Here is a 17438-nt window from a genome sequence, read left to right as displayed (position 1 = left end):
GGCAGTTAAAGAGAAGAGAGGCTGTGTGAATTGCATCTCGGGTTGCTGGGCTGAAAGGAAAGTGCCATTAGTGTTGGGTTTCTGTTAAAGTCCACAGAGTGGCTACTTCAAGCGCTCTTGATGGACGATTTATTGTCCTCATGGTCTTTAAAAATGGCAGTGTCCAACGCGTAGCCACCTCTACAAGTATGTGAAAGTTATTCACAGAACTGACTTTATAGAAGACATTGATTGTTGCCTGTTCAGGGCCATAACTTTGACTGACCACAAAATGTACTACCAAAAAACTTGGGGCTACTCTGTATTTCCTCAACACTCTGGGGTGGGGTGGGCACACAGCCTGCAAACTGGCAGACTATTGTATTCCTGCACAAGGCAGTTTGCTCATTGATGCCTGTGGGGCAGAGAAGGGTGTGATGGTAAATGCGAGCGGTGGAAGGCTGGCACAAGAAAAGCTTTTTACAAAGCAGTGCCACAATGCCATTCTCTGACTGTGCCCGTAACAAAGGGTGCTCTGAAGCCCACGTTCTATGGCCTTATTCACCCCTCTGACCCTGATGCACTTTCTCCTTTCTGGGTCTTTCTGTAATTTAACGTTGGCTTAGAGGTGCTTCATAAATATGAGTTTTGATTACTCATTTTGTTGGGTAGTATGTCATGGAGTAAGTGCGCACTGAATTGTTGGTTTTTATCTTTCAAGTCTTCAGTAAATGATGGCATTGTACAGTAGTCTCATTTTTTTCTGCCTCTCTGCCCGAGGAACAGTAACGGCCCTGTGCAGCATCATTACTGCGGTACCAGCGGGGGGGGGGCACTTAAGTTAATTAGCATTTTAACCTTAACACCCAGGAGTAGTTGTGTGCACAAACAAGGGAGTCTGGGGGCTTCCTTCCTGGGAGACGAGGGTTATATCGGGGTTACTGTTTCACTGTAAATCTTGTAATCTTGGCAGGCATTAGACTGTGTCCCTGGTAATAAAGCAAATCGGACAACATACTGTGGCTTTCTTTGTGACACAATGCAAGTTAATGTATCAGTATAATCTTAATCAAAACCAATGACAAGTGAAATGTGTTTGGCTGACAGACGGCAGACTGCTGATGCATATTAATGCCACCAGTTATAGTTGTGAAACTAATAATATATAAAGGCTAGTTAATGCTTTTAAACACTGTGGCTCTGCTCTTCCTCTGTTTTGAAAATATGCAATTTATGTATTTATAACTAACTACCTTTGGCATTTTTAATAATTTCTAATGTGATATCGCCTCAAAAACACAGATGGAATAAATTTACCTCTGAACTTTAATTAAATGCTCATTTGTGTGTAAAATATTTGAAAAATTCAGACACGTTTGCACTGTACGGAGAAGACTTGCTGTGTTCATTTGTGCATAACAGCAGGCGTAGTTTTGCCAACCTACAGTTGCAGTGCTGATGAGAGTGAAGTTGGGAAAGAAATGTGAAGCCCCTTGCTCAGAGGTGCATGTGTAGCCCTGACAGCCAAAGAACCCACTCTCCTTTTTTGATAAAACTCAACATCTGGGAGAGGTGCATGAAAACACCATTCATAGATTGCTTCTATTCCAAATACTAGAAACAGGAGCGTGATCACTGATTTTATATTGGGGTGGATTTGTGAAGATTCCATTTGCAAAAACTCTTAGATTGGGTCCTTACTGTGATTTATGGTAACCGTATGACAAGTGGTTTCGCTAAAAACATAATGTACTGTGGTTAACTGTTCCTTCTCAGTCAAACCAGCTCTTCCTGTTTCAGCGTTGAAGAGGTTCTTCTTAATGCGGTTTATCGTGTTAAATTACTGAAGTTGGTTTTATCTCAATAGTGGTTCCAAATCTCTCACTACCAAAGGAATGTGTGACATTAAAAGTGTTTCATCGTGGGGTAAAAAAGCAGAATGTGTAACTACATGCTATTTGGGGCAAATCAAGACTGATGAGGCTGTTCCCCTAAAAGCTTTAGCAGTTCTTCTCTTTGACTGAAGTTGTTCTTTGTAAGACATGATACAGTGTGTGTGAAGGGGCACATAAACATCAGGCCTATAAGAAGAGTTCACGTTTGTTGTCAGGGTAATGTTTCTTGTCACACTACCCACAAGGTTATGTGGTTTGTTTTTGTTACCAAGCTACACACCCTCAAGAGGAAGTGAACTGAGGTCATCAAATGACATCAATAGGTCTGTGAATCATAAGTAAAGAGGGAACAGTTTGTGCAGTGAAACGCATACCAGTTTGGTATTTCTGGAAAGATTTTTGTGAGAAAACTGCACACTGAATCTCTTCTACTGACACTACAGACTATAGGTCTCTCTTACTGCCAGCTGTTGGTCTGGAGCAGAGGGAGGGAATACATTATTATTTTTACATTACATAATGATCGCAGTGCTACACTATCATGCAGAAAATATTGCATGCATCCCCCTCCCTCACTTGGAAATGGTTCTTGGTTATGACATTACATACTGTACATCATGACTTGTGCCTAATATGGGCAGTGTGGGGTATTTGGAGGAGAGGGAGAGGGATGACATCACAAAACAGAAAATTGATGGATATTCAGAACATGACTATAAACAGCAGTTTGAAGCTGTTTAATTCAACATCTGTCCTCTTCAGCAAGAGTGCTCTGCTTACTAGGACAGCTAACATACACACAGAGCAGCAATTTCATTAGAGCCCGGGCTTTGTTACCAATCCCTTCACTTCCCCTCTCATTCACCCTCTTTTTCTTCTTATGCCATCTCTTACACTCTGTAAAATGTCGCACGGCTGCCACACTGCCACAAATGTCAGCCATGTTGGTAGCAAAGCAATGCTACCCTTTGCGACTCCTGATTTGAACTGCGCAAAGACATGAATGACTCATATGACATCTGACTGACTTTCATGGCTGCCTTTTGGTTAGTGTCTCCCAGTGGGAGAGAGACTCTGATGCAGTGCTCAGCACTGCAGGGTGCACCAGGGTGTCATGCAGCAAGGGCTGTATGAGACATGAGCTGGTAAATCCAGACGATAACTCACTTATCTCCCCGCCCCCCCACCTCCATGTTGGAATGTCGTCTGCAGCCCTCTGTGAGCAAACCGCAGTGTAAACAGGTGGAATAATATCAGTCAAGTGGGGCTTTGTGTAGGGTTACACATGCATCGTGCATAATGTATAGGGCATGAGCTTATGTGGTCGCACACGTTTCTAGGCCAGCATTTTTGACCTGAGGGATGAACTATTTGCTTGCCTGAAACTATTTGTTCCAGCACTTTTAATTTTCATTTGAGCATTTTTCAAGCCAAAATGCCAGATATTCATTGCTTCCAGCTTTTCAAATGTAAAGATCATTGTAAAAGTCAGTTCCTGTCAGTTTCTGCTGTTTGTTTCCACAACCTCACACAAATGGGTTCAGTCTTGCTTGTGCTTTTGCCCTCAGATTCCCCTGAACTGAGGGGCAAATGTTCAGTCTTTCATTGTCGGATATATGTTTGCTATGGACAGCACTGATAGTGTTATGTATACAACAGGGAGTGTATTTAAACACTTAAATGAGGCGATAAGCTTTTCCGTGTGTGTACGGTGTCAGAGTTGGGACATTCATCAGGGAACACGCCTTAGTCTGACTCATGGCAAATAAAGCTCATTGGTCCATAGCAGCAACTCTATACATGTGCAACCCACCCATTCTGTCATACCTGCAGAGGGCCAAAGTAGCCTTCATGTAAAAGTACAAATATTATCATAATAAATCATATTTCTAGTATTTTAGTTGAGTTAATAAGGCAGTTTATTTTCATCAGCTCTACTGAAGACTGTCATTAATAATACATGCAGGTTGCAAATGCAAATTTGCAAATTGTATTAGAGGGCACCCATTTTGTTTGCAGATGGTGGTGGAGGATGATTAATGATGATTCTCCCTTCTCTATATGTGTTAGACCATTGTGGACAATCTATGAAAAGGACTGCTTTATGGCAGCATTGGATTGGATCTTGATATGCATATAGTATATCAGTATTGTGATACCAAATAGTTAGTGCTGCAACTAACAATTATTTTCATCAGTCAGTCTCGCTGTCCTATCTATTGGTCAGTTGTACTAAAATTGATAAGATTAAGTTTTGTCAAATCAACATTTTAAAAACCCAAAGGTATTAAGAAAGGAAAGCAAATCCATTGGGCTGTAACGACTGACTTTTACACTTTAACACTTTATTTTCCTGTAGTTGGACTAATCATTGCAGCACAAGAGCCAGTTATTAATAGCTGTCATTGTGGAGGTGTAAAAGTTTTGTGGTGAGACACGGTGTCCTAGTAGGTCACATTTTCATTACTGTGAAGTGTCTTTGACGAGACACTCAGGCAACGGCACGAGTATCACTGTGGACTGAACCCCATGTCTGACGTTCCTCATGACGTCCATGCTCAGTATTATTGTTCATGAAAGAAAACGGGACACTTCAAATCAGAAACAAATCTGGTGGTGACATTGAAACTTTACTGGGACATGTGGGTGGTTTTTGCCTGAAGTGGTTGTGCAAAGTAACACATTTGCTGTGTTAGCTGACCTGAGATAATTTGTGTTCCTTGTCATTCTATTTTAGTTTTTAGCTGTCAATGCTTGAGTCAGTTTTTATAGATCTGTCCTCCAACTCTTTTGCAATATGGTAAAAATAAGTGGCATATGTCGGTCACTCTATTTATTGTCCTGCATTATCTGATTGCTCCTGATGAACAAGTCTGCAGTGAACTTATCTTTCTCTTTTTGCATGTGGTGGTGTTTTATTGTTTTTTTTTCTTTTCTTTTTTTTCTTGTGTCTGGCAGCTTTTTGACAGAGTGCGGGAGGACAACCCAGACTTCCACCAGAAGATCATCCCCATCAGCAGCGAGCTGACGCAGCCTGGCCTGGCCATCAGCCCAGAGGATGTGGAGAAGCTCACCTCCTGCGTCGACGTCATCTTCCACTGCGCCGCCACCATCCGCTTCGACGAGCCGCTCAAGTGAGGAACACATCCCCGGATTAAATGCATCATCACAACCCTCTCATCTGGTCTTTACCATCTTCATACATAAACAAAACATTCTCTGATCCACTCACTGATTCATCTCTGCCTTCTGCTGCCACAGTTTTTTTCCTTCTTAAAACATTTGAAAACCATTTTGATTACAAACTCTGTGCCACTTCCAGCTTTTTGACATTTCACTGAAGCAAGTCATTTACCAAAAATATACACATCTCGTGATTGTTTGTTTGGTAAATGTTCCTTGTTGCAGGGGCTTCCTGTTGTGAGACATCACTCCGTAGAATCTGCAGCTCACTGAACAGGCTGCTCTGTTTCACTGATTTAAAGTAAAGAGGAAGTAGAACCGTTTGTTACAAAGGGATGAGGATGTTTAGAAAGCGTTTATAAAAACAAAGTCATCTTCAGTACAGAGACAGTCAAACAATAGATGGTTACTTTATTCACTGTGCACAGATAGCTTGTGTGATCTTTTTTTAAGGGGAACATGTTTGATATTTGAGTATTTTAAAATCCGATATTCCAACATATCTGCCGATTTTTCTTTTGTTTCAGAAACGCACAACATTAACAAAGATTAACATTTCTTATGTGTAGTTATGAGACCACCAAGATAACATGACATAATGTTGTTGTTTAAAAAATACTTGTTTTATTACAAATAATACAAAAGTACAGCTTATTGCTTTTTTGTGGTGGATTTGTTCCAAACACAGGAGTCACTCATTACATGATTGAAGGGAAAGTTTTATGTCTCAGTTTAAAAAGGTAAAAAAAGTATTGTCATTTATAGTTATAAACACAGATGCTGATTAATCTGCAGTTTGCTCATATCGGGTTCTAGTGCGATCAACCCAGAAAATTTGTGACAGTATCTGACATGAAGGAGGGGATTCAGTGTGGAGTTGTCACAGCCAGTGAAAATTTTTAGATACTCGCATTTGTGAAAATTGTTTGCAATGTGTTTACTTACTAAGGTTTCTATATGGCTTGAACCCCCTCACAATGTGTCATCACTTATCTGCTGCAGCCTCAGGCTACTGTGCTGTTATTGGTGGGGGATGCATAGATAGATAAAATGGTGACCTGGTTATTTTTTTCTTTTGTGGATGATGTGCTGCTGCTCTGCTTCATCTGATCAGTGTTATAAGTTTTTGTCATATAACCAGTATCGCATCCTGTATGCACTGAGCTCACTGTGCGTTGGGTGCTGTCTCTTTTTAAACATATTGCAATATTTTGCAATTACCTTTCTTTTATTTATTTATTTTTCCAAACTTTTGTCCCGAATGAAAACTCTTTTTCTAGTGGACTGAAAAAGCAATTGATTTTATTGATATAGTACCAAAAAGTAAAATTCTCATGTACAATTTATATAATAAGATAGATACTTGGCGTCCGTGTATCAATACAATATTGCCACATAAAATATTGTGATACTATGCTGTATCTATTACAAGATTACACACATTTGAAATAGACAGACAGACAATTGTTTGAGGTCTTGTCAGACAGCTCCTTAGATTTACTACAGATGTATGTTAGGAGGCGGGACACCTATCACATTTGAGTGACTGCTCAGTTGGGGTAAAGCTGCTGCACTTCACACAGCTTTATATTGATCTGTTGACTTGTGTCACATCTCTCTCTGTCCTTGTGCCGGCTCTCCGCTCTCCCCCTCTGTTGCTTCACCTTCCATCTTTCTCTCCGAGTGGCCTTCACCTTTTCTTTTCTTTTCAGCCCTCTTTATCTAGCTTACACTCCCATGTTCATCCTTTCTCTCCTCTGTCATCTCGGAGTCATTACTCTGTGTAGCAGCTGGCAGCCTTGTAAGCAGTGCAGGGGCATACATCAGACAAGTCGTGGCGTCTCTGTTTAAGGTTTCGGACTGAGTCCAGGGTTTTTCATGCTGACACCTCAGCACTGGTCTTTATCCTCTACAGGTCTTTATCCACACTGAGATTCCTGTTTATTAATACTTCAATGTTGTTATGGTAGTTCTGACCATCATTTATGTGTAGTAATAACATTGTGGTCACCAGGGTAGTCCAAGAGTCTAATGGGACAAGAAACGCGATCGGTCGGACCATCAGACAGCTTTTAAAGAAATCTGTAGGTTAGCTAAATGTAGTTGAAAGACAAACGAGGGACAAAATTGCAACTAACAATTATTTTTATTAACCATTACTACACATGTTAGAATTTAGTGAAAAATGGCATCACATCACATTAAGCCTGAGATAATGAAAGGCAGTAAATCCCCATAACTGAGACGCTGGAACTGGGGAATGTTTGGCATTTTTGCTTGAAACTATTGATTTGATATTCCAAATAGTTGCTGGGGTTTATTGTGGATGCCCTAATGGATTAATTGACTAATCGTTGCAGCTTCAAGTTAAATTACTCAAGCTGTCGACCGTTAACCCTACCATACTTGTTGTAGTTGTGTGCCCACAGTTTTGTCCGATTAGGCATAATTAGCAGCAGGGTTACACTAATGATGACTTTCATTATCAGTTAATCTGTCAAATATTTTGGCATTATTTACTTTGGGTGCATAAACGGTCTCTACCGCTGTGCAGAAATCTTAATTTCCTAAAGCCCAACATGACACATGTGATGTCTTGTTTTGTCTGACCATCAGTCCAAAAGAGATAACAATTTATCATCATAAGATCGAATGAAACTAATTGTTTCAGCTCTAATTTTCAGCATTGTGGGAGCACCCACTTTCAGTTACATCTCCCAAATGAAGTGATTTTAGATCAGTGGCCTCCAACCTTTTTAAAAAACATTGCTGCCTTGAAGAGGATGTATGAAAGGGGCGTAAGACTACATGAAAATACAAACATGTTCAACAAGCTTGATCCTTCATGTTACATAAACTGCACAAAGGTTATGTTCGCTATAATATTTCTGGGAATCTGCAGGGTTTAATTACACACACCTGGCTTTAATTGGAGCTTAATGTAGGGAAATTTACCTTTCAAAAATGTATGACTTAAATGTTTGTTAAACAATTTGTTTGGGGTGTCAAGAGACGTTACATGATTAAAAATACATGTTAAAAAACATCCCAGATAACTAAAAATGCACAAGGCAGCACATAACATTAAATACAACATTAAAAGCTGTTTAGCATTAAATGAGAAATATTTTCAGAGCTCAAAAAACAAGAGGATGAGTGCTATGTCACACTGCATGCATGCGTGGAGGGAGATGACTAATGTTGGAGATGGTGTCGGACGGCTCCCCAGGTTTACTATAGATGTGTGTTTGGAGGCGGGACACCTATTGGGTTTGAGTGCTTTATACACCGCTTTATATTGATCTGGTGACTGCTGTTACATCTCTCTCTCTACCCTAAGAGATTCAATTTACTTTCACACGAGATAATCCATCCATTTTCTGTCACTTATCTGGGTCCAGGTAACATTAATTTAATGAATTGCATCATTAGGAATTACTGTTACTTACTGCTGGGAAGTAGAGTGACTTTATTTTGTAGGATTGTCATTCTGAAGTTTCATAGGCTGAAAAGGGAAAAACTCTAGTATTTTAAAAGATGAGGTAAAATGCAAGCAAAAATTAAAGCAATTTCATGTAGCGTATTTTTTTTTTTTTTTTTTTTTTTTTTTTTTTAACTAGACTTTTATCTGACTTTGTTGCCAGATGTTCCCAGATGTCAGGCCAAAACTACCAAAATAACACCCTAGATACTTTTAGTTCAGATAAGAGCTTTATAGTTCTTACATCTAAATCATGACCCCAAAAAACGATAAGTGATGAGTCAGATGCAGGAAGGGGCACAGCGGTCCATCAGTCTTTTCCTGACTGTCCTCCTGGCAGGATGCCCTGCATATGGTCCCAGAAGGTGGTGGGAAGATGACATGCCCACACATACGAGAGCTTATCCTCTCATAACCACCACCCCCATCCTCCAACTGTCACTGCGTTGCTTCACTTTAGCTGTGCTGCCGCTAACGAGTTGGACCTGTCGCCCACCACACACCGACACACACTCAATCTCTCTCTTTTCCTGTCACACCCAGACTGAGCCAGAGAATCACTCTTGCAGTGTCTGTTTAAACTGACCCTCAGTTTTTCTTACTGTCGCCTCAAGTAAAATGGACTCTGTATGTTATTGCACTTCTGCTCCAGAGTTGACTCAGATCCACTGCTGAATGTTTGGGTGTGCTGCTGTGTGAGTTGCCCAGAGGAGGTTAGAGCTGCACTATTCTGGATAAAACGAGAATCTTCTTCTTTCTTTTCTTTTTTGTAATTGTACCTCCTGTAATCATAATTGCTGTCAGGACTAGAATTGGGTACATTTGTCTCTTCGTCTTCATTTTGACTAGTGCTCAAACAATTGATCAGTTGATCAACAGAATGTAGATTCACTGTATAGTTATCCTCGATACTCATCTATACAATTTAAGTGAAGCAGATTGACATATATACAGTATAATAGACTTGTAACCAGTTCCAGTTACAGAATAGCAACTGGAACTTTTGTTATGTGTATTTAGAGTTTGCTTTTTGTTTTTAGTGTAGTTTTCAGATGTTTTTGTTTTGTGATTTCTGTGACTAAGTCTAAATAGCTGTTACTGTCTGCATTGTACATACAGATGTATAGACAACTATCACTGGATTAGTTTTGATACAGAAGAAAACTTAAACATGCTGATTCTCAGGAAAGTTCTGGAGTTATGATTCTTAGTGGATTAATGGATGCGTTTTTTGTTTTTTTTTTGGCCATAGACATGGAGACAATGGAATCCTTAAAATGTACGTCACACTGAATCTAAAAAGAGATGATCTAAAATTCTGAACATTAGCTGGTCACAGCTTCTCAAATGTGGGCATTTGCTGCTATTCTAGTTGGTTGGGTAAAACAAGACATTTGTAGACATCAGTTGGGCTCTTGTGAACTTGAAAAACTAATCTACAGGTTATCCCATAGCAGGATTACTAGTTGTTAGTCCATGTCTCTCTCTCAGTCATTATTGATTTGCTTTTATTTCTGCCCCCTCTGCCTACTCGCGCTTCATTACATGCTGTAGGCCTAATGCAGTCTTGTCATTTGTTGATTCAATTGACAGAGAAATTTGGATCGCTTGTTTTATTCAGCAGATCTCCCTTCCAGCGCAAATTAAGGCCTCAGACAGCTTCCCAATTTGATCAACATACAACACACTCCTTTTTAAGAGGGAACAAAAGGAGACGCCGCAGGAAGAAGCGTGAATTTAAATCTGCATTTCCTAACAGTTAATGGTGCAGCATTACTGGCATGTACTGAAGTGCTCGTGGCTGAATGAGTGGTTGTATGACCTGAAAATGGGTGTTCAGTGAAAATAACGATGAGACTAACACATTTATGAAGAGAGCAGATGTTTGCTCTTAATTTTTTTTTTATCTCCCCCTGCTCTCATTCTGTCTTGTCCTCTCTCCCTCCTGTTCGGTTTCATGTCTCACCATCCTGTTGTGTCGTTCTGCTCCGGCTTATAATCATGTTCTGCAAATTCTCATCAAATGGAACACTCAGGAGTCAGCAAACGCAAACGTTCTCGCATGCAAATGCTCAGGGATATTAGCATTCTGGCAAATACACCCTCAAAGTGTGTCCACACACACACACACACACACACACACACACACACACACACACACACACACACACACACACACACACACCTTTCACTCCCACGCACAGACTCATTTACACACTTAACTTCCCACACACACAAACGGAGAAGACACACTGATTGACACTATCTCATCTCTCCGGCAGACACGCACTGCAGCTGAATGTGATCGCCACACAGCAGCTCCTCAACCTGGCCCAGCAGATGCGCCACCTCGGGGCCTTCGTTCACATCTCCACCGCCTATGCAAACTGCAATCGCAAGCACATCGATGAGGTCATCTACCCGCCACCCGTGGAGCCTAAGAAACTCATTGAGTCTCTCGAGTGAGTGGATGAAGCGCTGTCTTTTTGCACATCAAGGACATAAAATCAGTTTTAGTTTCAGTCGTATCATCTGAAATACCACACACTTTCTGAAGGCCAGTAATATACTTACTATATAAAATAAATAATGTACTAGAGTTCCATACAGTGTGTTTTCTGGCACACCTGGAAAGCAAAGTTTTATCGACTTTTCTTCAGCAGTCAAAGGTGTCATAGTGACTAGAGCTGGTGTGCTTCTGTCCGATCCCAGAGTTCCAGTACTGATATTAAAAATATTTTTGGTTATGGGACTATAAACCTGTTTTCTCAACAACCCTTTTCCTATTTAATAAAATTCACATTAGTATATAATGTTGTATAAAACCATAAGCAAGCATACAAGAATTCTACCTCAAATGAGGTTTCTAACAACAAGATCAGGAAATGGCTGATAAAAGCTAAATAATAGCTAAACAAGACCATAGGAGAATCTGTGCAGGCTTTCGATTACAGCCTATGTCTCAATTGATACATTTCCATCAATAAATGCCCACGTCTTTGGCAGTGCAGTCTCATTATCAGGCTAATCGACTCTTAAAATTCATTGGCAAGAATTAAGCATTAATGGGGAACAGGACATTTCATAATTCCTGCATGTAGCTGCTCAATTTCTAGCAGTGCCAGTTTAATTAAAAACGTGGAGTGGAGATGAGATCAAAACTTTCAAAAGAGATTTTCACTGCTTTTAGACTTTCCAAACACTTCTTTTTGAGTATACATCTGTCTTAAATGTCCACAAATGATCTTAAAATCATTAACATGGATTTATCATTTATATTACCATTTATTTGAATAACTTGTAGGCTCAAAATCACTATGGATTTTTAAATGATAAATGACCAGGCTGGGTCTGTACCTAGCAATATTTAGTGTCTTGCTATTTCAGTCAAGGCTAATACCACTTCGTACACACCAATTCGTTATATTTATTAATGATAATAACACAAAAATGGGCCAAAATCAACATGCAAGAATAATAAGTAACACAGTACGATGCACGCTACGTTTCCCCGACTGAACCCTTCTTTTCTGTCTTCAGGTGGATGGATGATGGAATGGTGCAGGACATCACACCGCGGCTTATCAGCGACAGGCCCAACACATACACCTACACCAAAGCCCTGGCTGAGTATATGGTGCAGCAGGAGCAAGACAAGCTCAACATAGCCATCATCAGACCTTCCATAGTGGGAGCCAGCTGGCAGGAGCCTTTTCCTGTGAGTCTACTGAATATTATAATACTGTTTTCTCAGACTGATTTAAACCACTTCATTACACTTAATGCTGAGATATGTGTCTACTGTTATGTTCCATGGCATATTTTAACACCAGAATAGACTCAGTGTGGTGAGAACAGTAATACAGCTGCATGTTTGAATGACGTTTCCCGATCCCTCATTTTGTGTCCACCTGTGACATTATAACAAATGGAAATCTGATCATTGACATTGATCAATGCAGTCCTGCACAGGTCAATACTGCTTCCCAGTGGGTTTTATCTTAAGTGGCCCAGGATTCAAGCAAATTGGCTGATGACCAGTGTGATTGAAGTCATCAAAGCGCTGCTGGGATGGGAGATTTAAGGTGAATAAGAGGGCAGAAATGGGACACTTGCGCCGGAGATACGCTGAAAAACTGTCACATTGAGCGTGGCAAGCTGAAGAAGTTCATGTAAAGGCCACCCTGCGTTCAGCGGAGGGCTTAAACTCTAAAAGTTGAACATCGCATTACCTCCCTGATTGAGCTGCTTTCAGTGAAGGTGCTGGTGCAGGCATCCAGACATCTTCAACATTTGCATTTGACATAACTGAGGATTAAAATCACTTTGATATATATATACATATATATATATATATATATATATATATATATATATATATCATATTTATAGGATATATAATATCACTATATGTATATGTATATATATATATGTATATATATATGTATATATATATATGTATATATATATATCTCTTTTTGTGATATTTGTCTGCACATTCATGGGCACACTGCAAACAGTAACCACTAACTAAGCTAATTCAGCATAGTTTTAACGCTGCCAAAATGTAAATATAGACTAAAATAACAGGGCGGAAGTTGTAGCCCACAGCATACACATCATTCTTCCTCTTTACATTCTTCAAAGCAATAAAGGCAACTGTAGTTCTGTGCAGGTGGGAGTTGATGGGGTGGTGCACTTGTTTTGACCCCTTTTCTAGTGAATTAAAAGAGAAATATTTGAGTGATATCATGTTCCAGTTAATTTGATATTCTGCTATCAGACATAGGCAGAAAACCATCCTGTTTGAGAAGCTGGAACCAGATCTTTGGGTTCGGACTGTTGGTCACACAACAGTGGTCAGTGGGCTCTGGGACGTTTCGATTACTCTTGACATGAATCTAGTTATTATTAAAAAAATAACAGATTAATTAATGATCGTAACCCTTACTTCAAGTCCTCCTGAGTTTGTGGAAGATTTAAATTTTGAATTGTGATAGCTGATTTTGCCTTTATGACCATTATTTTGAGCTTGTTTACACTTATATGGTCAGACAGCTGCTCCTCAGATGCTTACGGAAGTTCATAACCTTCCAGTGAAATAATCAAAGGTACTCTGAGAGATGTAGAGAGGATGCTGCTTAAATAATATACCAGGAAAAACACAGGGAAGTCCTTGTTTATGTGGCGGCAGGAAATGTAGGCCGTGTGTGTGCGCGCAGGGTCTCTGATGGCAAATCCTGGCTCTGCGCTCAGCCTTCATTTGTAAGCTTCCCCTGGCAGTGACGCTTAAAAAAGGCCTCACTCATGCATGGCCATGCAATCGCCTTGGCAGTTCGTGCCAGTAAGCGCTGTGAGGTGAGGGGGGGATGGGGCTGCCTATTTATGTTTGTGATGATGTGTGGTGTGTTTACAACCACAGAATGCATCTAGTTCTTTCAGTTTGTGACTGCATATCTTCAGAAGTTGATTATTTAACCAAAATATGATGCAAAATATCAATTAAAAGATATATCTGCCACTTTAACCTGGCATGAAGCCACCAACAGATTGTGGTGCTAAAATCACCTCTGGCCTCAGTGGCCTGTTCATCTCGTGCACTTTATCTGCACCAGAGCATATTATCTGACTCAGGACAAGCCTCCTTTGACCACGTAATGGCTCTCCAGTCCCCCACACTGGAAACTGCTGCAGTCTATAACCAGTGGTTTCATCCATTTTTAATGAATTCTAATTGAAGTTGACAATCACAGCTACCCACCCTCCTCTGTTCTCCCACCACAGGAAGTGACATATCTCTGATTCAGCAAACACAACCACATGCATGGCTTATCTGTCTTGCGGCTGTACTTGACTCTATTACATCTCAAAGGATTTACACATGTTCTGTTACACCTCAGGGTTGGATTGACAACTTCAACGGGCCGAGTGGAATCTTTATAGCTGTAAGTCAAAATGTTTCTATTAAATCCCAAAGCTTTTAAACACACAGACAAGTTCTGTAGGCCTAAGATGGTGCTCCTCCGTAATCAGGCTGGCAAGGGGATCTTGCGCACTATGAGAGCCAACAACGATGCGGTTGCTGACCTGATCCCTGTGGACGTGGTCATCAACCTCACCCTGGCAGCTGGCTGGTACACCGCTGTACACAGGTAAGTGTCAGACCCAGGCATTTGTTCAGTAATGTGTAACCCTGGATCCCTAGTTCTACAGGATAGGTTCACAATTTTCTGTGATAAAATAGGACAACGGCCTTTTTAGTACAAAATTCCCTATTTGTGTTTCTCCTGTGTTTCCTGCAGTAAGAAAAAGAGGGAATTTTGTACTAACATTTAGGAGATGGGGATCTTTTAATGGTCAGTATGAAAAGGAGAAATTATTACCCTGTTCACATGGACAACTGACTATTGTTTTAAGATAGACTTGGAAATGTGTCTTTTAAATGTTTAAAAGTAAACATTTGAAAGAATATGTCAAAGATGTTCAGACTTCAGCTCATGATTATAATAAATAAAGATTTGTGGAAAACTCATTATTTCATGTATACACATCATTATCATCAGTATTACCTTTACCTGACAAGTCTATTAATTTAGCAATTAGCATTAAAACAAGAAGACCATATTAAAGAAAATAGTTTAACAAAAATACTTATTAAAGTTTTAAAGTGAGTCCAAACTGTAAAATCTCACACATTTGTATCTTCAGTTTACTTGAACAAAGTTTAACAGTAGGATTTGGAGAGGAACTATCTGATATTTACAGATAAAATAAATTGTGTCTGCCTGTTTTCTTTTTCTTTTCTTTCAATCCATAGTTGGAATAGAGAACCTATTATGGCAGTAAGCAGCTATCAAATTCTTAGTTATTTAGCCAGACAGAAATGGAGGGGAAAAAAATTACAAGTCAAATTAATGAAAAGGAATGGGTCACAATGTATGAAATGCCTTCAGTCCCACTATTCCGAAGTCATGACATAATATTTCCTCGGAAGTGTCTCACTATTTAACTACAAAACATCATGCTCACCAAAATAGAGATTTTTCGTGCCAGAGACAATGTGGCGAGGAAATCTGACCTTAAAACTCCCATTTGATATAAGATGATAAATACAGTAAAATAATTGGGTTTGAGACCTAAATTACATTCAAACAAATATTTTTCGTAAAAGGGAAAGACAGATCTCACTAATATAATAATGCATCAACATTGCCAACTGTTATGTGATTATACCAGTGTTTATTTACCTGACAACCTGTACTTATTTTCAGAAGGAAAACAGAAAAACAGAAAAATATAAGTTAAGTATTGACCCCTGTATTGTTAAACGGTTAATTTAAGAGATTAATTTAGTTATCCCTCAGTTTCTCAGCCTATGTGTATTCAGTATCTTGTCAGAACTTTCTTTTAAAGGTCTGCATGTGTTGTTTCAGAGTAATATATACTCATGAATTACCTGTGTTTTTTAAATAGGTTTTAAAGTTATAATCAGCCTTTTATAGCACTATAGTTTGATATCTTACATAGACTACTCTGAAGTGCAGTGTTACAAGGAAATGTGAACTTTTTAGCATTATTGTGACCTTGTTCTCTCTCACCCTGCAGACCTAAGACAGCTCTGGTGTACAACTGCACGACCGGTGGCATCAACCCGTTCCACTGGGGAGAGATTGGTAGGTACATTGTTTGTTGTCTTGCTTAAAGGTAATAGGAACCTGTCACTATAGGCTGATATTTATAGAGCTGTCTGTGCCTGCTGGCATCCCACATTGTTGTTGTCTCGGTTCATGTTAATCATCCCAAATCAATAGTCAAGTGTTGTGACATAATGTTCCTGTGATGTAGTTTGTGGAGAGTGTCTGCCACCTGCTGGAAAGAGAAAGAAGATGGGTTTAATATTTGGAGGGTATTAGTGGGATACTTTTCCTAATAGAAGAAGGTTCTGGATATAGCTTCTTCTTGAGAGCTAGGACAAAACAGCTTCTCATTTTTAAATAAGAAGCTGTTTTTGGCCAAGCAAAGCAAGGTTTTGGCCATGAAGTCATTTCCCAAACAAATTTTAATTCTGTGCTGTGCACCTAAACCCCCAAGTTGCTTTTTACTTTACTTGTAAGTCTTTAAAATTGATAATCTTAGCCTTTTAGTTGTTTTTAATGAAACACTGAACATTTACTTTTTAGGTTTGAAGAGGCAAGATAATACTAGTTTGCATAAGTGGATTTGTATATTGTTGTATGTTTTGTGCTAAATAGCAAATGTTAGCATGCTAACACGCTAAACTAAGATGGCGAACATGGTAAACGTTCTACTTGCTAAACATCAGCATGTTAACGTTCTCATTGTACGTGTAAATTAGCATACTGACATTAGCATTTAGCTCAAAGCACCACTGTGTGCAGCCTCACAGGCTGTTGACACTTAATCTAATTAAAGTGGTAAGGCAAAAAATTACTGATGGTGGTGACATTGCATATGAGAAACAGGAAAAATTACAATTTGAATCACTCAAAATTATTAATAAATTTACCCAATTCATAAAAAATACAAAGGCAAACATGTATTCAACGTCCAATATATAACTGATTTTTCTTCGATAAAAGAACAAACTACATGTATGTCTTTAAAATAGCTTAAAGATGTGTGTGTGTGTGATTAGACATTTAAATTATTTTACATTGTTTTTTATATTAATTTTATCTTCTGCATGTTATGCAACTTCTTTATTTAGATGCAGCTGATGTGAATATGTGTTAGTACTTTGAGCCTTTATGGTTTGTGAAAACTATTCTTATTTTGAGGCGACCATAGCAGCAATGAAATTGCACATGAACAGTGAAAACTCATTATTTCCATCCCAGCGGTCATCAGATACAGTGGGATTAGAGGGCTGTGGATGTCAG

The 17438-nt window shown here is 39.3% G+C and overlaps 1 protein-coding gene across 2 annotated transcripts in view; it reads left to right on the top strand.

Annotated features, from left to right (window-relative positions):
* si:dkey-97m3.1 (fatty acyl-CoA reductase 1) overlaps positions 1-17438 on the top strand; it is a 57340-nt gene that overhangs the window by 33914 nt on the left and 5988 nt on the right. The window contains exons 3-9 of one of the 2 annotated variants that reach the window (XM_038738638.1): positions 4833-5008; positions 10821-11000; positions 12079-12256; positions 14439-14483; positions 14572-14690; positions 15810-15839; positions 16144-16211. In XM_038738638.1, the coding sequence (XP_038594566.1) occupies positions 4833-5008; positions 10821-11000; positions 12079-12256; positions 14439-14483; positions 14572-14690; positions 15810-15839; positions 16144-16211 (796 nt within the window). The remainder of the gene's footprint in view (positions 1-4832; positions 5009-10820; positions 11001-12078; positions 12257-14438; positions 14484-14571; positions 14691-15809; positions 15840-16143; positions 16212-17438) is intronic. The other variant, XM_038738639.1, reaches the window with a different exon arrangement.

This window comes from Micropterus salmoides, unplaced genomic scaffold (genome assembly GCF_014851395.1).
Source record: "Micropterus salmoides isolate LMB-PRFRI ecotype aquatic unplaced genomic scaffold, ASM1485139v1 Ms_hic_scaffold_23, whole genome shotgun sequence".
Classification (NCBI taxonomy): domain Eukaryota; kingdom Metazoa; phylum Chordata; class Actinopteri; order Centrarchiformes; family Centrarchidae; genus Micropterus; species Micropterus salmoides.
Note: the sequence above shows the minus strand (reverse complement) of the source record. Positions and strands in the feature narration are given on the sequence as shown.